General features: G+C 53.4%; 1 protein-coding gene across 1 annotated transcript in view; it reads right to left on the bottom strand.

Annotated features, from left to right (window-relative positions):
• Nucleotides 1–19,800, bottom strand: part of TEX264 (testis expressed 264, ER-phagy receptor) — a 36,272-nt gene that overhangs the window by 4,980 nt on the left and 11,492 nt on the right. The window contains exon 5 of the mRNA XM_051627355.1: nt 2,194–2,365. Coding sequence (XP_051483315.1) covers nt 2,194–2,365 — 172 coding nt within the window. The remainder of the gene's footprint in view (nt 1–2,193; nt 2,366–19,800) is intronic.

Genomic DNA, 19,800 nt, shown 5'->3' with positions numbered 1-19,800 from the left:
ACAACAAGCCAGGAGAAATGGCAGCACCTTCTGCTGGGAACTCCCAAAGTCTTTAATTTGAGGAAAGTGTAACACAGCTGCTGGCAGGGAGTTCTGTGAGTCATGACCGAAAGCTGCTGTGTCCACACAAAGCAGGGTGTCAGGGCCTCACACCTGGATTTGTACTGCTCAGGCACAGCCAAGTGGGGACCATCATCCTCTCTCACCTTCCCAGGAGCTTCCCAAGGCTGCCTGAGATTCCATCAGGGCAAGACCACTTAAAATATTGACAGAGTTGAGGTGGATCAAGAAATAATCCAGATCCATGAACTGGGGTTGAGGGGGACTGCACTGAAAAGCAGGTGAAGACATCGTTGTGCTCACCTCCAGCTGGCAGAGGAAAGCTCAAAAGCTTTCACAGACACCCCAGGATCTGCTGGGTCATGAAGATCTTATGGCCATCATGCCTGTTGAAGGGGCTGTGACTAAGGAGCTTGCTCCTTGAGCATCTCCCTGGGAAGAAGGGTGTTAAAAAGATGTGAAAAGAGATTGGGGTTTTCTCTGCCCCCAACCTAGAGGTGGTTGCACAGATCCCAGGACAAGAAATACTTGGGAAGGGAGGACCAGTCTCAAAACAATGTGTCTCCAGCAAGTGGCTGGGCAGAGGGGACGACCCGTCAGCTTCTCCCTCCCAGGGGATCTCCTCTTGCACCAGGGCTCAAAAAACCCATGCAGGACTTCAGCAGCAAGATGCAGAGCCTGACCAGAGCAGCTGCCCCCTCCCACCTCACCTCCCCGCTTTGATTCTGCTGCAGGTTACAGATTCCACCAACAAAAGCCCACCTATGTGACTGGAAGGGGAGGGCTGGTGGATGAGCCAGCCCAGAGCTGCTGCTGGGGAGCCCAACCCACATGATAAACTCCAACATCATTTGCTGTTTAAAATCAGGAATACTTTCTTAGCCCTTCTTTCAGCAGGGCAGGGGACATCCACACTGTGGGTGTGCTGGTAGTGGCATTCCAGGGGAAGCATGGATATAGCCAGAGTGCTGGGCAGCAGCTGCACTAAGCACCCCCTGCACCCATGGTGCTGTGGGGCCGTGCAGCTCCAAGCGGGGCAGAAAGGAGCACACGCAGCTGCTGAAGGCACCAACCTGAACCAGCTTCTGCTCACGCGGGAGCTGCTGTTCCTCTCTGAAACTGCAGGGCAAACTTGGGAAAGTGCCAGAGCGAGGGGACTGGTGTGTCAGCCACCCTGGCACAAGGCGGACAAAAAAGTGAAGAGCTGAATGAGCACCATGAAAACACGGGACCTGGAAGTGTCGGGAAACAGCTCCGATTAGACTCTTCATTGCGCGGCTAAATGGACAGAGGTCTCGGAAAGCAATTCCCAGGCTTGCTTTTATGCTGCACACGATTAAGAATTAAAGCAACCCAAACCTGAAGCTGTGTTCAAACAAATGACCAAACTCCCAGGAGGCAAGGAGAGCCGTCATGGTTTTTTCATGCCCATTACACAAGTGCAGGTGAGCAGTGGGGCAGGAGGAGGCAGCTCCCCTGCCTGTGGCTGGCTGGGCCGTGCTGTCCAGCAGTCGGGAATGCTCGGATAGTCGGCTCCAGGCTCCTGCATCTCGCAGACATGTGAGCACGTGGGCTGGAGACAGCAACTAGCATTTTGGGTTACTATAGCACTGCCGTTCTGCGCCTACAGCCATTGTGGTCCCTTCCTGTATGAATACACCCAGGCTCCAACAGATCTTGCTGAGCAGATGCTATCGGGCAACTCCACCACCAGCTACAGCAACCTGGTATTTAAGCTCTTCGCAATCCCAACATGTAACAGATGAAGATGAGATCAAGGAAGATGTATACGACAAGGAGAAAAACAAGCCCAGCTGCAACCAAAAGCTGCGAGATCTAGCTCTGCTCTGCCAGCAGTGAGTCGGTGGCTCGGAGGCAGCTTGGCCCTCACCCTGATGCCACAGGGGTGCCTGAGTGCTCCCTGAGGCACAGCGTGACAGCTTGAGGGCAAGATTCTATCTCAGCCTGGAGTGAGGGTAAAAGGTCTGCTGAGACTCAGTGGTTGGGCACTAGGTGGGCACAGATTGTCCCCTCTCTGTCTGCTCAGGTGGCAGCACCAGGGACAACAGGACCCCCACCTTTGGGAGAGCTGATGCCAATCACAGATGGAGCCTGTGCACAAGCCATGGGTACCTGTGATGTCTGTCTGGGCATCCTCAGCCTCAGCTGCAGCAGCCCTGCTCTTCCTCTCCAGCTCTTTCATTTCAGGCACGTAGAAGTCCCCTTGGCGGGCGAGGGGACACACAAAGTAGATGCGGTCCTCCTTGTAGATCTCGATTCGGGGGTGGGCACACAGCTTCCTCTCCTGAAAGACAGCAGGGCACTGCAGGTCAGGGATGTGCCTCACCCCCCACCCCAGCAGCACCCTCCACATGGTCCTGCTGGCTTGGCAGCATCACCAACCAACCCACTTTGGCCACAGCCATGCGGGCCCAGCAAGGTGTGGTGGGTCCTCTCCTGAAACCACAGGGCCACATTCCCTATCAAAAGAGCCCTCCAAGTGCCAGACGGGCTCCAGGAGGAGATGCTGAAGCCCCAGGGAGACTTGGCTCCCTTGGCTTAGCCTTGGTTTTGATGTGTCCATTTTAGGCTGGAGTGAGGGGTTTTGGGGAGCCCAGCAGCTGCTTCGCACAGACCTGCCAAGTCTCAGGTCCCTCCTGGCAGCACAGCCCCTCGAGCAGGCGTAGCACTTCTCTGCTAATTAATATAATCCAGAGCCGACAGCTCAAGCAGCTCTTTTCAGAACACTGAGGGCAGGGGGAGTGGAAGATGAAACCCTGGCATTTCAGACAACTCCCCCTTCTCCTCTTCCTCATCTCACCTCCCCACAGCATCAAACTTCATAGACCTCAGGCCCCAAGCCAGCCAGGGACCCCTGAGGGGGACACATCTCCCCCAGCTATGCCCTGGCCCACACCAAGCAGGGGCTGCAGGGACTCTTGGGGTGCTGGGGCCAGGCCGAGGAGCAGCTGGACCCCTCTTGCCACCCCCTCCTCGCCCGCCCGCCCGCCAGCTGCTCGCTGGCAGAGGGGGCGGCTGATTACAAGCCGGGTGAGAAGGCAGAGAGTCTCTTCAGTGGGTTTTCTCCTTTCTTTCCCCTTTTCAAATCACTGACAGCTTTTATTTAACCCTGCAACCACCCTGGATTATCCTCCTCCCTGCCTCAGCTATTCTCCTCCTCCTCCCTGACATGTTCCCCCTGGCACAGTTTGCCCTCGATGTCTGTATCCTTGGGCAGGGTCCTGCCCCTCTGGGGCTCTCCGAAGCCCTGGTTGGCCCCTCTCCAAGGACAAGATCTATGGACACATCAATTGTGACTATACAAAAACCTGTCCATTCCCAAACCCCTTTTGTCCCTGGGGATGGACTGAGCTCATTTTCAATCACTTATTTCGCAGTAAATTCCTGGGACTGGGCAGAATCCACAACAGAGGGAAGCCAATGCCAACCCTCTACCCAGCACTGGCAGCAAGGCCATTTGGAGAGCCACCTCCATGCTGGCAGCATGCTGGGGAAGCGAGACAGGGAGAAAACCCCACGTGAGCTGTTTTTGGGTCTATCTTCCCAGGAAAACCCACACGAGCTGGAGCCCCAGTTTACACAGCAGCACCACCAAACCCCAGCAGAACATTTACCCACCCCATCCCAACGCCTCCAAGCCTGAATTTCAGCAGAGTCTCTCCTCTATCCAAGGAAGACCCACAGTTTCGAGCCTGGTGCTGCAGGGATGCGCAGGGATGCAGGCGGGCTTCCAAGGCGCTTGGAGCCCGGAGTTCCCACTCGCAGGCAGGTGAAACACTAACACACACAGATCAAAACTGTATCAAATAAAAACAAGCCAGGCTGTTTTTAGCAGCAGAGCAGAGGCGGCTCATAGCACTCCCGCTTTTTCAGCAACAACGCAGACTCCCCACTGCTTTGCCCCTTGCTCTACCAAGCACAAGCTCATCAGCCAATCTTGCTCATTCCTTATTTTAGGTTACTGCAACACATACCAGAGATGGGTATCTCCAAGGTTTGCAGGGTTTTTTTGGATGCATCTAGCTGGCCCTCCACCACTTAATGGAGATGGGGACAACTCAAAGGATCTTAGAGCAGAGACACCTTCACTGATTTCATATGAGGTCTCTAACCAGTCTAAAACCTCAGGGTTCCAGTCCAGCCTCCAAGACCCCAAGCTGACTTTGCAAAGGCCATCCTGGCATTATTAAAGAGTGGATCTGGGACAGACTCTCTCCCTACAATTTATCTAGGCTGCTACAACTCCCTTTCCAATTACACAGCCATAGCAGTGACTCCCCCAAAGCACAAACAATGCCTCTTCCAGGCACATGAAATGTGGGAATTGCGGCTTTCGAAGGATAAAAATGCACAGCTGTATGAAGAGTAGGACTGGCTCTTGAGACAAATGCTGCTTCACAGTCAAGGACTATCCTATGAGAGAGACTAGGATGCTCCACCATGCCAGGGTGGGAAGCAGCTTTGTCTCCCCAAAGCCAGAACAGCCCCGGTGCCCTGCAGCTACAGCCCATGGCCATGGACCAGGTCAGTGGGATGATGCTGAAATGGCTGGACACTCACTGCCAATACCAACACCCATCTCCTCACAGGCAGCTGCAAGGATGCTTAAAATTTGGCTTAGTCCCAATTCATCCAGGGGTTTCCTCAAAAGGAAACAGAGGGAAACCAGACCCTGGTGGTCCTAATTGATGCCTGTACAAATCAAGTTGGGAACTGGGCTGGAAAGCTGGCCTCTGCTTCTGTGCTTCTTCCTGGGTCAACCCAGCTCCCAGCAGGACTGCTGCAGAGCTCAGCACTGGCAGCCGGGCTCAGGAGAGGACAACATCTACAAGAAGGAGCAGGGAGCTGGGAGCTGGGAATACTTTCCCCTGTCCAGGCTGGGACCAAAGGGATGAGGCTGCATAAAGACTTGAGGAAAGGGCAGAGGTGATGAAGTGGGGAGGCTTCCCCACAACAGTGGATAAGATCATCCAAAAAAATGGACAAGGGGCTCTACCAAAGGGGGTGCAAGGGAGATCACCCTTGGAATCATACCAAAGAAGATGAGGAGGCAGGCAGAGGCCATGGAAGCACAGGCAGAGCTGCAGCAAAGCCCAACCAAGAGGTGGGTGTCAGCATAGGACGGAATGATCTTAGGATTATCCCAGCAGAGAAGAAGGCTGTGAGGCTGCTGCAAGGGAAAGAACCAACCCAGAGAGACTGAAGAGCAGAATCTAAAGGCAAAGGCGTAAGCAGAGAGCGAATTAGTGGAGGCTTAACCACATGGCAAAACAACAGAGAGGCTCAACAGGCAACAAAGCACTTTGCAGCCGAGGAGGAAGCCCCTAGCTAACTGTGCAGCTAAGCCAACAGATGGAGCAGCAAGGTGGATGTGGAGTCTGCAAGGCAGAGCCCTCCAGTCAAATCAAACGCAGTCTCACACAGGCGGAGGAGCTCAGCAAGAGGTGAACAGTGGGACACTCACAGAGCCAGGGTCAGGCTTCTGGCTAGGACAGGAAGACTCAGTAAGTAGGGCAGGGAAGGGACTCATCCGTTCCCAAGGTTGTGCCATGCCACCTCCCTTCTCAGCACTGCCAGGAGCTTGCCCTTCCTCCAGCCAGCAGAGATGAAGGTGGCAGAGCAGCACACCAGGCTTATTTCTATCCAGGATCCTCCACCAAGCACCCGAAGCATTGGATTTATTGCATGTAATCAGTACAGTCAAGCTACACATACACAGCAAAGGCCAATGCATCCAGACCCACCCATTTAGTTCTGATGTGCACAGTAGCTCCAGCATACAGCTGCTACATCAGACTCACTGCTTCCCATGATGCCAACTTCTTCTTGGCCCATTTGAGGTGGGGTGCTGCTCACCATCCTCCTGGGAGCAAGGTTTCACCTAGGGGAAGACTCTTGCGCTCCTCCTTCCCAGGTGAAATAACACTGCCCTCTTCCCTCTGGATTGTTTCCAAATCACCCACCTTCCTGTGGGATTTTCTCCATGCTGGCCTCATCGTTCTAATCTTGTGTATCAGAAAAGACAGCAAGGATTACGCACCAGACCAACATTTTGGGAGACTTTCCCCAGCAGCACTGATTTCCCTCTCCCCACTCAACCATTAAGGAATAAACCCCATCACCTTCCCACAGAACAGCTTGTGCACGGCCTCCTGCCCTACCCCAGGTGGGCAGGAGAGCAGTCCCAGGGTTATGAGACACACAATGAGGTGGCTGAGACACGACCTGCAGTCATTAAAATCCAAGCTGAATCATGCCAAAATGGAAGGAGGTGGTGGGGTGCTCACATCGCACCGTGCCCGGTGGTGCCTGCTGGGAAGCAGGAGAGCTAGGGCACTGCAGGGACTGGCTTTGTCACTCTGTCAGGCTCATCTGCTCAGGAATTCAAATGTCACCAACTGGATCTGCTTCATCTCCCACTGCTGGAAAAATTCAGCTTGTTAGGAAACCAGCTAACAAGAATCATGGATGTTCTTGGTATCCTCGCCATGCCCAGGCATGCTAGTGCTGAGGCTCCAGTCTGTCCCAAAATGTTCCCAAGGTCACCGGGAAGGTGGTGAGGAGGTAGCTGCTGTCCTTGCCCTGATCCTGGCCATAAGCTCTGTGGCCCCAGAGCTCTCCCAACTCCATCACCTGGATCTGGAGGCATGGCTCATGGGGGGATGGTTAAGCCATGCCAGCCTGCTGAGTCTGTTTGGGAGACAACAGGTGTGGAAGCAGTAGGGGAGAGGCTTTCCACACTGCCACCAAGCCTCGTGCTGGAGGCTGGGTGGGGGCTCTCCATGTCCCCCAGCAGCTCCAGGCTCCACCACAGAGGCATCCACCTCACACAGCCACCAGTGTGTCATACCTATGCAGCTGTCACCTGCTCCTGTCACCCACCCCTGCCAGGAGACCTCCTACCTGCAACACACAGAGAAATGCCTGTAAAACCCAGCTGGGACTGGAAAAGCCATGGAGCCTACCAGCCACCAGGACAGGGATGGTGCAGGATCCAGCCTGAGCAACAACTTCATCCCTCCCAGGTTACAGCTGGGCCTGCCTGGCTGAGTTGCACTGGCAGCCTCAATATGATTTGCTAAACGCCAGTGATGCAGAGGCTGCCCTGGGGGGAGCGTGGGGGGATGCTAAGGGACACCATTCCCAAACCCCCTGCTGCACCAGGGCTCCCCTCCCTCCATTTATTACACTGCTATGCATGGAGGAAGGACAGATGGTGGCTGCAAACATACGGGGGGCTTGTGCCCACTGCTGAGGGCTCCTGATCAGCACCCCCCGGCTGCCCAGCCAGAGCATCATCACACCCTGGCTGCCATGAGCCTCCCCTTGCCTGTGCTGCTCAGGTTAGTGCCAGCAAGTCAGCTGGCACCTGGTGGAGTGCAGGGACCCCAGGGGACCTGCCAGCACCTCCTGCTTGCCCAAGGAACACAACTCCCCCGGGTCTTGCTTCCAGCCGTAGGCATCCATCCTCTCCTCCTCCCAGGTTTGGATGATTTGGCTCCAGGGATTTTAAAGAAACAACAAAACCACATGGAACTGAAGGGCCCTAAAATCAGTTGCTAAAATTAGAGCTGAAACTGAGCCACCAGCTAGGACCAGAGGGAGTGTGCTGTGTGCCACATCCTCCTCGCTTCCTCACACGCTCCACGCTCAGTGTGTCATCCCTGCTTATCTTAGAGCATAAGCACTACATACTGCAGAGAGGCTTTGCAATTCAGTTTGCACAGCACCCAGCACCCCTCAGCACTCACCCACTTCAGTCAGGGACAGACTCCTTGCTGGGCCATCCCACCATTCCAGACTCAGACTGAGGATGTCCCTGTTTCCATTTCTCCCTGCCCAGACAGCAGATTAAAGTTTAAAACCACTCTGGTCACAGGTCTGAGCTGGTGAAAGCAAAGGAGTTGGGCAGGAGAGGAACCATCTGTCCAAGAGATGGTCTGGGCAGAAGGGAGAAAAATCTGCTGGCAGAAAGATGTGCTTTCCACCAGTAAGACATCATGCACCAAGGAAACCCCAACATCTCAGCTTGTAGCTCAAGGAGGGTGCACATGGAGCCACCAGGCCCTACCTCCTGACATTTGGAGCCAGCTGCAGCACACGGCACACCACAAACACCAGGCTGATGAGGGCTGGGAAACAGCTGCTGCTTCCCAGCCTGGAGAAACTCACATTTCAGAGGTGAGGAGACTGCTCCCACACACGTGCACTTTGCTTCCAAATCCTCCAGGGTGCGAGGTGTTTTGGAAACAGAAGGTGGTATTGCAATCAAGAAAAGGTTGTTTCCATCAGCCAGCAGGAAAAACGAGCAGCACCACAGTAGAAAATAAAGTCTTGCCAAAGGATAGCAAATCCTCCAGGTAGCAAAATACCTGCCTGGCAATTAGCACCTCCCACGCCCATCAGCATCTCTCCCTGTCTGCAGCACTACCTTCCCTCTTCCCACAGCAGACCCCTGTCCTGCCTGCAACCCAGACACCGTCCTGTGGATGAGGCAGTGCTGCGGCTTCGGGTCAGGCAGGTGAAAATCAGCCCGAGATCCTCTCCACAGCAGTGAAAGGGAGCACATTTGGACTGTGGGAGCTGTGAAATGCCAGGCTCCATAGCTGGGCCAGTTTTTCATTTTCACCTTGGTGAAGGCAGCTCGCCATGCAATTTACACCTTGCCCACCTGCCTGCGCTTCCCAGGCCAAATCATCAGCTGCTCCCATCCTGGAGGAGCTGCAGAGAGGCAGCTGTCAGGACAGCCAAACCAAGAGGCAAAGGAAGGAGGCTCAGGGGAGACTGGAGGGTATGAGAGGTCCCAGAAGCCTGAGGGGCTGATGAGGATCAGACACAGGCTCCCAGGGCACTGCTGGAAGCTGCTGTGCGAGTTGTGAACACTCTTCTCCTCCCAGGTTGGAGATGGAGATTCCATCCAGCAAAAGGGAGGAAGCTCTAGTCCCACCTTGCTCAGGCTCCAGACCTCCTCCCCTTCCAGCGTCCAGTGAGTTACAAGAGAAATCATATCCAGGAGCATCCAGGCATGGGATGAGCTGGGCAGCAAGTCCCAGAGAGACAAAGCCTTTCAGAAAGTAGCCACTGGCAGCCAGAGCCCTGGCATGGGGGAAGGACGAGGCTGCCAGCCTAGACACGCTCAGGTGCATTAGTCCATGTGCTTCCAGGGACATATTTTACTGTCCTGACTACAGGAATGTCACCTGCAAAATAAGGAGCAGATGGTGCAAAAACACACAATTCACAGGGTGTGGGTCCCCCCTGGTGTCATGGTTATTTGGTAGTAATTAGTCCTGGAGCAGAGAGTTTCAGAAGACAAGAAATTTGCGTAAATCCACATAATCTCTCCTCCTCTGAGGAACCAGTCCTGGGTTCCTGTCCCCATCCCTAGGAATTCCATCGCTATGTAAGCGTATGGGTCAGCAGCCCCAGGTGAAAGGGGGATGGGACCGCGGGAGAGGAGGGCCACAGCTGGAGAGGGCTGCCTCTGCTCCTGAGTGCAGGTCTCCAGGGACCAACCCTTCCAGCCCTCAGAGGATGCTTTTTCAACATTAATCACGAAGCTGGAGAGGTTGACACAATGATCTCTACCATCACGGATGACTGGAGTGATGCTAAATCACTTTGCCTGCTCTGTTGCCTCTGCGAGGCTGCCAGGAGCAGCAGCTGTGGCAATTTCTCTGCCTCTTGTCAAGGCAGGGCCTCTCAGGAAGGGAATCACCATGCAAGATGTTCTCATGCCTCTCTCACCTCACCCCCTGACCCCCAAATGGAGTGTCATCCAGGTAAATAGCCTCTTTGTAACATGGGTCTTTGTTAGGCTGCTCACAGGGAGAATAAGGCCTAACCTAGATCACAGCCCTGAGACAACAAATAAGGTCGTTTCTTGTGGTGACAGATCATCTTCCATGGCTAACTCACAGCTGAGAGCCTGAAGGGCTCCTCCATCCAGGTAGACATTCCCAACCCACCTTGATGGCTTTATCTCCTGGGCCACCAATCACTTGAGTACTTGCTCTTCTGCAGCAGGGACGTTCAGCAGAGGCTTGTTGTTTCCAAGCTTCTCACACATGTCCTCACCCGTAACAGGTCCTGTGATGAAACCCTTGTGTGAAAAAAACAAAGCACCAGAGACAGAGCAGGATCTCCTGAACTCTGCTGTGACAGCTGGTGCCCATAGCACATGGGAGCTCTTGGTCTGCTGAGTCCAGGTCAACCCCCCCAAAGTCCTTTCCCCTTACTATTCAGCTCCACAAGCCTTCCTCCCAGGATCACGGGCATCTCCAGCTGCTCTTCACAGCTTGTTTGTCACCAGGACAAACTCAAGACATGTGTCACATTAATACCTCTGGAAAGAAAATGGCACAGTGGAATAAATGCCCCCCATACCTTCCTACCTCCTTGAACAACCTTGTCTTTCTGCAACGCCTCCAGCTCCCAGGCTTCATGGAATATATTTCACGATGAGCTAAGCTCAGCCTCACACCAACCCTTTGCAGCTGATAAAGCTGAAAAGGGATGCTGAAGAACCTAACCTTGCTGAACTTGCACAGATAAGGCCACCAGCAGCCTGGAGCAGAGCTGGGATGCAACCACCTGATTCCCAGACAAAACAGTCCTTCCCTCAGCACCAATGGGGAGTTGATGTCAGGCTTCCCAACCTCATTTTGAAGGCAAGGAAGGCCACCAAAGAGGAAGATCAAGTGGGTTTCAGCCTGGCTTGCTGATGAGGAACAGGTAAGATGCTTGTGACATCTATCAGCATGTTGCTAGGACAGCACATCAGCAAATCTGACAGAAGAAAGCAAGTTTACAGGACAGGGGGATTTTCCAAGCTTTCAGTTAAGTGCAGCCAACAGTGGAGAGAGACTGTTTGACCTCCTGCTCAGGGACGCCCCAGCTTGCCTCAGGTGACACGGATCCCTCCTGGGCTCTCTGCTGCAGGACACTCACCCACAGGCCACCACTCACTTTTGGTTCACTGCTCTTCCTTCCCCTGCCCTGGGGACAGATGTCCCTGTGTTTTAAAAGCAAGCCAGAGCCCAGGACAAGCACCTTTCTGAATTGTTTATAAAAGAACCAGAGACGTTTCTCTGCAGGCTTCCAGCAAAGCCCCCTTCAAACCCCCACATCCCAGAGCTGGCAATCCTGCGAGGCGAAGAGCGAGCAGCCCTGACGAGTCCCAGCCTGATGGGGACTCCTGCTGGCGAGCTTGGCTAAGGGAGTCCCAGAGCCACCAGCCACCGCTCGGCGGCAGCAGGAACAACTCACCCGAGGAAATCCCCAGCGCAGGCAAACAGCACTGGCGGGCAGAAGGCAAAGGCAGAAAGACGGGCAGGCTGCCTGCAAAGCAGGAGGGGGTGGAAACGCAGGCAGAGGCAAGAGGAAGGTAAGGAAAGTGAACGAGTGGCATCCGGCAAATTCATCAGGGACCTCAGGACAGCTCCAGACACCCTCGAGCCAGGACACACTGTTTTGACAGCCGCATGTGCTGACTGTCCTCTCCAGCCCCACTGCCCAGAGCCAGCAGGGGGAGGTGAGGTGAGGCTGGGTACTTGCCTTTCCGCTGTGGCCTTCATCCCCTCCTCCTCCTCCTCTTCGGCCCACCAGGGACCCCAATGCAGGGGGTGCTTCCCCAAGCAGCTGCAGCTCATCATGGGCAGGGAGTAGACTCTGCTTTGTGCAACTGCAGCCCTGTCCCAGGAAAGCTGCTAGGTCTAGGCCTGCAACAGGGGAGGGGTTTGGGTGCTGGTCCTGCGCCTCATGGCAAAGCCTAAAGCCAAAGCTGAGCCAATGCTACAGGTCCCAGAGTATCTCCCAACAAGGGATACAGCTTTGCAGGGGCACTGGTGGCAGATGCAGACAAGGGCTTCTTGGAGAGGCAGGAACTAAGCAACGGAGGGACAAGTGAACACAGCACCTGGAGATACATGTGAGAGAGGAGAAAGATGCAAGAGAAGAGAGGAGCTGATGGTTGTGCACCTCCACTGCAAGCTCATGGCATTGGGCAGCTCTTGCAGCTGCAGCAGCTGCTCCTGCTTTGCTTGTCTCCTGAACCACTCAGAAGAGAAGTCCAGGAGCAAGTCTTTCTCTGACACTGACCTCTTGATAAGCTTTTGCTAACTCATGGTCTCGTTACTGTACTGCTGGGCAGACTTTACCCCAAGCTGTGAGTCTGCACAGCATGAAGAGCAGAGCAGCTGGCCACAGCAGATGATAGATATCTACCTTTCTGCGTGTCAAGGAGGTGCTATCAGCTCCCGGCAGAAATAAAACCCAGGGGAGCAGCTGAGAGTAACAGGCCATTCAGCAGCAGGGCGAAAACGCTGGTATCCACAGTGGGAAGGAGGCCACAGTTTCTCTCCCTCCAGCCTTCCCAGGGTGGAAGCAGGAACAGAGACCGTCAACAAATGCAAGAAGGCAGCGGATGGCTGTGAGCAGTCACAGTGCATCCTCTCCATCCCCAGGGGGCTAAGACACCCCTTCGGTTTTCATCTGAACAGCAACAGCCCCCAGCATCATGCACAGGGACTGTGAGGTCTGTCCTTGACCTCCAAGCAGCCCTTTGGCTTCAGGATCCACCCCACACAGCTGCAAAGGGATATGAATATTGTAACAGTTTTAAATATACCAGGATATCTTCTGATTTGTGGTGTGTGGAAGAGGGGGGAGCAGAAGCAGAAGTTTCCAGGGGTCCTATACCAGGAACATGTGTTCATCCACAAGTCATCACTATGACAAGCAGCCAGAGTCAGGGACACAGACCCATTACTAACCTGCTCTCACAGTTGGACTCAGCCCTGTCACTCCCCTTCATCCCTGCAGGGCTTTTATAAATCCTGACATTAGCAGAAGATGAACAGGTAAAATCATCCGTCTTTGGAGTGAGCAGCCAGTGGACATCATACAAGCCACCAAAAAAAAAAAATCACCTCAATTACTCAGTCTCTCCAGAAGCTCCCAGGCTTCCTTCCAGTCCCTCAGATCCTTTGAAATGCAAAGCCACACTTGTGTCATTTAACTTGAGTTCAGGCTCAGACCAACACAGCCCTGCTGAGCTTTAGGAGGAACAAAGCCAGGCAAAATGTAGATCTGCAAAATCCAGTTGCCAGTGGCCTGGAAGACAAGCACACCTAGTCCCCACCAGTGACTCCATTTTGTGGCCCCAGTGCCTCTGCTTTGCTACCCCAGTGCCAGAGGAGACAGCCTGCAAGTCCATCCTCTCTCCCTGCTGCCTCAGGACTCCCAGCCCTCTTGGAGCAGCTGGCAGCAAGCACCCCTTAGATGCTGCCTTGGTGAAGCTGGAGTGGAGCTCAGGCTCTCTGCAGCAGCTGGGCTGCTCTCACAATCCTGAAAGCCTTCCTCAGCTTCCCTGATGCACACAGGCCAGTGGATCCACATTTGGAGCTTGCTGCTTGCCCAGGATGGAACTAGGGAAGCAGCACAGGAAGCCTGGACATCCTTCCCAGGCTGCAGATCTCCATCAGCTGCTTCGGGACACTTCTAACCTGGAGTCATCCCTGCCAGCTCCAGGCATGGGTGCTGGAGCTAGAAACTGGCAACATTCCTATTAAAGGCTTCAATTTTTGCCAGTTTGGCTGTAAAGGCTCCAATTTTCCCTGCTTTGGCTGAAGCAGAGAGGATGGAATAAGCTGACACATGCTGGAAAAGAAACAGGACATAAGGAAACCTGAAGCTTAGGGCTCCCAAGCGCTCTCCAAAAGCCTGAAAGCCAAGAATTAAGCACAGCTTGACCTTCCTCTTTCAAGGAGCTCACAGAGCAGGCTGCAAGCTGCTCCAGAGCCCTGCAACAGCAGAGGCAGCTGGAGACCACAAAGATGAACCTGGTCCTGGCAAACCTAGAGTCAAAGAGGGCCAGGATTTGGCAGCATGATTTTCTGTAGCCTGTCAGGACAACCCAAGCTCAGCAGCAGGTGTCTGCTCCTTCAAGCTGGATGGGATGTACTGGGTGTACGTGGGTCTACACTGAACCATTGCATCTCTCTGTGCCCTGCACCAGCTCCACAAAGGCCGAGAGTCCCTAGGGGTGTGGGTAGAGCACCAGCCACCAGACAACAACATCAACAGAGAAAAAGCACACACTGAGCCCATTAAAGCCTCCCCAAAATGTGAGCAGCAATGAAGACCTTTGCATCTGCCATGGTCACAAGGACTGGTGGCTTGGGACACCAACAGCCTGCTGCCCTTGCCTGACACCACCAGTGCCCAGCAGCACCAATGCAAACAGCATCCAAAGAGCAGTGGCTGCTGCAGGCAGGCAGAGGCAGCAGGGTTTTATATATATATATGTGGATGTGCTATATCCCAGTCAAAAGAATAGACCCTGAGGGCCTTGCAAGTGTGCCTCCCTGCTTCAGAGCCAGCACCTGGGCTCGGGCACCTCCCCGGTGCTGCGGCCATGGATGCAGCCCCAAGCCAGTGTCTCGCCTTTGGCACGTAAGCTCTCGGCACAGGAAGGAGCAAGAACTGATTCTGTTCCTTCATCCCTGTGATCTGATTACCACCCAGCCTCACAATTCATCCATCCATGTTTTGACTCAGTGCAGAAGAGAAATGTTTTCATACTCCTGCCCTCCCCGAAGCGGGGTCTTTTCTACTATTGTATACCTAACTAGAATTGAAAAAGTGCAAGTTAGTCATAGCACAATGGTCTCTTTTCTGGAGGTAAAAATGCTTTCAAATGTATTATCTCCCTGCTCCACAGATTTCAAAGTGGGAGCTTCACAGCCAGGGAAACTGGGCCAGCAGCATTTGCTGGAAAAGATCAGTATTTCTAAGACACTGTTTCGCATTTGATCAGGTTCATTTTGCTGTTTCTCAAGCCTGGCACAGCTGGCAAGGTCTGGCTCAGAGGGCTACAGGAAAGAACCAGCCCAGAAAAAACTCATTAGGAGCCTACTAAAATAATTGCAGAGAGGAAGATCAATCTTATCCTCAAATTAATTGACTGGCTGGCAAGGAGGGAAGATCCCAAGGTTTGGGACAGTGTCACTGCTTGAGGGACCTGGACCTGTCTCCAATGCCTGACAAAGAAAGCCTTCTGAGCCAGATGCATCCTCTGGGATTCTCTATAAATACATCTGGGGAAAGCACATGTATAGATTGAGTAGATAAGAGATCTGACAGAAAAGCACTGTAGTATTTTACTTTCCCTCCTTGCCCAAGGCAAACCATTTCAGTTCTTCCTCTCCCTTGGACAAGCGCATGAAACATCCCTGCTTCCTCCGTGATCATTAATCCTGGCTGCAAAGGCTAGGGGGGAGCAAATCCTTGTCTGAGCAGATACATCTCTGTGGCAATTTTGCGAGGCTGGGGAAGTCATTACAAAGCTGCAAGCCCCAGCATTCCAAATCAGCAGCTGGGAGAATGAGGTGGCTCCTCACTCTCTCCCAGGATGAAAATGTCCTGAGCAGGACCACAGGCTGGCAGGCAGCACTGGGCTGGGCTTTTGGCCTTCAGGCCATCAGAGATGCCCACATGATTTGTCTTGCATGGGAAAGCAGGCTCTTGCATGGGAATTTTGCTCGCCTTCCAGGAGCTGCCTTTGGAAATGCTCCTGAAAAAGAAGCTGGGATGGTAACAGGATCAAAATGTTGGACATCACAGGAAAGCACCCACGGTGGCAGAGACCTGGCACCAAGCTGCCAGCTTGAACAGCCTCCCAAGGAACATGGCAGAGTCCACATCACTGGAGGCTTTCAAGATGCAATTGGGTGCTAGATAATCTCATCCAGGCTCCCCTTCCCATGAAAGGCTGGACCAGACAATCTTTCCAAGTCCCTTCCAACCTGGGCTGTTCCCATTCTGTCATCAATTTGAACTGGGGAGGCCACAGTGGCTGGGAGTCTGCATCCCACCCCAGCCCCTTCCCCAGGACCAGGACTCCTCTGCCTGCTGCTCGGCCAGACACTTGCATGGAGCCAATAAAAACTGGGGAAAAAAACCAGGTGATTTCATACATGAGCTGCAGAGGCAGGGAAGGAGCCTCTGTAACCACCAGAGCTCAAAGCTGGCCAGAAAACCTCTTTTCTGCACAAAGCAGTGATGCCACCAAAGCTGTGGTTTTTTCACACCTGCCTCCGTGTAACCAAAGAGCAGAGCTGAAACAGAAGCCACATGCTTGCAAGAGGGAAGGTGCTTGCAAGCCTGAGGCAGCAGAGCAGCAGGGATGGCGCTGGCACAAGTCAGAGGCCATGCCAGCTCACCAGGGCAGTGCCCAGCACTAAGGCGCTGCTCGCCAGCCTGCTCACAAGGATCAGGGAAAAACTAACAGTAGATGCCAGACTCCTCCTGGAGACGCTGGAATGTGGGGAAGCCTGCTGCGAGCGGCAGGTGATGTGAGGCAGAGCCCCAGATGCCCGTATGTTCCATCAGCAGCGTAGCAGGAGCACGTTCCCTGCAGACACGGGTCAAACAGACCTGCCCCGCTGCACGAGCCCAGCCCGAGCCAGGGCCAAAGGTCCCTGCAGCGTTAAACAACATTGCCCACCACAAACCCCTTCCATCTGGCCCTGCTCCTGGCCCAACCTCACGGGCGTCTCACCCGCTCCATGCTGAAGGTGAGGTCACTCATGCTTGCAGGACTGAAACTTCTTCAGAATGTTTTGATGCTAAAAATATTTAGTAAATAGAAGTCGCTGCAAACACACAAACTGATCTGATGTGACAAGCAGTCGGGAGCTGCCAACCAGCAGCGAACAGGAGGGCTGGCTGGAGAGGGACTGCTGGAAACCAGCTGTCAGTGCAGCTCAGCGGAGATGGATGTGCCTGCAAAGGTGCCCAACCCACACGGAGACACCTCGGGGTCCCTCTCCAGTTCCTGCCATTGTGTGTCACCCTCCAGCGGGCTCGGGCTGGCACATCATGGTGCCACCTCTCCTGCCCAGCCTGAGATGAAGAGATTTGCTGGCACACACCAGCCAATGGTGCCCTCCAGTGCAGCCAGGCAACCTACCCCAGCACTCATCCTCAGTATCAAGCTCAGGCTGGTGGGGAATCTGGGATGTGAAAGGAGAGACTCATGGCTTGCTGGGAGCCCCGTCCTTAAACTGTCTTTCTCTAAAATAAGGTAAGGCCAAAATCTCATCTACTTACATCACCTCTTTTAGTGGCAACAGAAACAGGGTGAGTAAAGCCTAAGTGAGAGGAGGGAGTGTGATGGACTCAACACACACCATCACATGCCCCAACGGGCACCTGCCCCCAGGCACCAGGAGCACTGGCCCAAAGCCATCTCTGACTCCCAACACATCCCTAAGTCCAACAGGGTTCCTAAAGGAGACAACTCAACCCACTGTATAGCACTCATGATGTTGAGTGACAGGTGACAAAGACAACACTGGTCAGGCCTTCCTTGGTCACAGGATAAAGAAAGCCAGAGCAGCCTTCAAGCTGGGTTTTGTTTTTAAGAGGGGAAAATAAGCAGGATGGATCTTGTTTCTTCCCCTTCATTTCCAAACCCTGCTTCTGGGTGTCTGTTACCACTAGGGCCAAACCAAAGAGGTGGCTTGTCATCAATTCCCTCGCTCTGAGTCAGACCATACTGCTGAGGTCAAAAAAATGACAAAAGCAAAAAAATCTGGAAAGGAAAAATCTGTCACCCTCCACTAGGAACCTCTCTGCACTGCCCACCCCAGGGTTTCTCGTCATCATCCTCCTCCCCACCATAACCCACTGGAGATGTTACTAGGTGGCTACAGCCACACTGGAAGTACCTGAGGGACAAGAGCTGGAGACAACCCCAGCCTGCTGCTGAAGCCACTGGATACACAACTGGGCACTGGGGACTGGCAGGTCCATCTGCAGCGCACAAGCCATGCGTTACCCAACCTCCAGCCCTGCCTATGACCCATGCAAGGGCTCCCAAAACACTTCCCCCAGAGTCTGTATCCTTAATCCAAGCCCCTGCCAGCCCAGGGCCCAGCAGCCTGTCACACTGTCAGGTCTGGTCTCATCTCTGCCATCAATATGAGCTAGATATGTCAAATCCTCTATGATTCTCAGCAGCTTTTTTTCCCCCCATTTTCATTTGATGCATCAGGCTCACTTCACAGCAGTTACGTCCTCCTGGGAACCCGCAGACCTATATTCAAGCACACATGGGTCATCCCAGCTAGCCAGGTAGCCGAGGCACCACCTCTCTCCCCAGCATCCTTGACCCTTCTCAAGGTATCCACAAACCCATCCCCATGGTCACCTTGGGGTATGGAAAAAGGGAAAGTAGGGGGATGGAGATCTCTGTTTCCGAGAAAGCCACAGGCATATTGTGCAGTGGCTCACTCATGCCAAGAGGAAGAAGGTCATCTGAATGAGTCCTTCTAGGCCCATATGATGAGACATTGAGGGCAGCAAAGTCCCAGGTTGGTGGTGGTAAGTTCTAAAGAAAGGTATCCTGCTCCTCCTCCTCCATGGGGAGATGGATATGGGACTTTGAGTGGCCAGGGATCAGTTAGGGCTCCACCTCAGGCAGTGGTCTGCAGCCTGTGGTTTCCAGAGCTAACAGGAGACCAAAGGAGTTCTTGAGGACAAGCAAAGCTATGGTTGAAGAACAGCACTGGCAGAGAGGGCTGGGCATCTACAGAACTTCTGAGACCCCTGGAGGAAAACCTTGAGTAGGAGCTGATCAGCTGGAGCTGCCACTGTGATTGGGTCTCTCACACACTCAGCAGCCTGGACGACTCGTGCAGGACAAGCTGGTATTTAAAAAGGCTTCATTCACAGAGCTCAAAATAAACAAACTAAATCACTCAGGAGAAAGAATTCAAGTGGAAAAACATCCCAATAATTGGGTCCTCTTTGCAAATGTTTTATCAGCTGTCAACCTCTGACCCCAGCCCCTCAACACTGCCAAGCAAAGAGATGGCTCCACAGTTTCTCCTGTAAAACACAAACTGGGACAGGATCAGAGCTCCACAGACCTTCCCTTGTCACAACTGGTGACAACCTCAGTGGTGCCCCAGGGAAGAGAGGAGAGTTTGGCAACTGCTTCTGCAGTGGATTTAGGACAAATGCAGAGAAGGCAGGCAGAGGATGTGGATGAAGTGTTTGCTCTTCCATGGAAGATATAACACATGGTTCACAGGTCCAAATAGCAGACATTTAAAACATGCCAAAGTCCTGGCTGACAAGCTGTCCACACCTCAAAGGGTGATGATGTCTGGCCAGCTGGAGATGCTACAAAACCCCAGGAGAGACAGCAGCTTGTACCTGCCAATATTCAAATGGGTAAATAGCTGACTGGGGTAAGCATAGGCTGGTCAGGTGAAGACAGAGCCAAGGCAACTAAATGGATGGCTGTAGCCAGACCAGATCACCAGGAAGCAAAGGAGACTGGGATAATTAATGCCAACTAACACACATTTACAGCTGTCAGATCCTGTTGGCAAATGTGATCTATTTTTGTGGGGATTGCAGGCTTGACTGATAAATGAACCAGCACCCATGCCCCTCATTCAAACTCTGATATGTTTTTTAATCAAGAAACTACAACTCCATTAAAGGACAGTGGCACATGTTTGAAGTCACTGTTGGCTGGCTCTGAATAAGCCTATGGCCCAGGGGTCCACAGAAGGGGACAAGATCTCCACCAGAGCCCGGTGCACCACAGCAATCAGACCATTGCTGAAATAAAGTATCAATTTGTGCTACTGACAAGTCAGAGAACTTTCTAGGCCAAAAACAGATCAAAAAACAGGTCCAAAA

This window comes from Apus apus, chromosome 9, assembly GCF_020740795.1.
Source record: "Apus apus isolate bApuApu2 chromosome 9, bApuApu2.pri.cur, whole genome shotgun sequence".
In the NCBI taxonomy this organism is placed as follows: domain Eukaryota; kingdom Metazoa; phylum Chordata; class Aves; order Apodiformes; family Apodidae; genus Apus; species Apus apus.
Note: the sequence above shows the minus strand (reverse complement) of the source record. Positions and strands in the feature narration are given on the sequence as shown.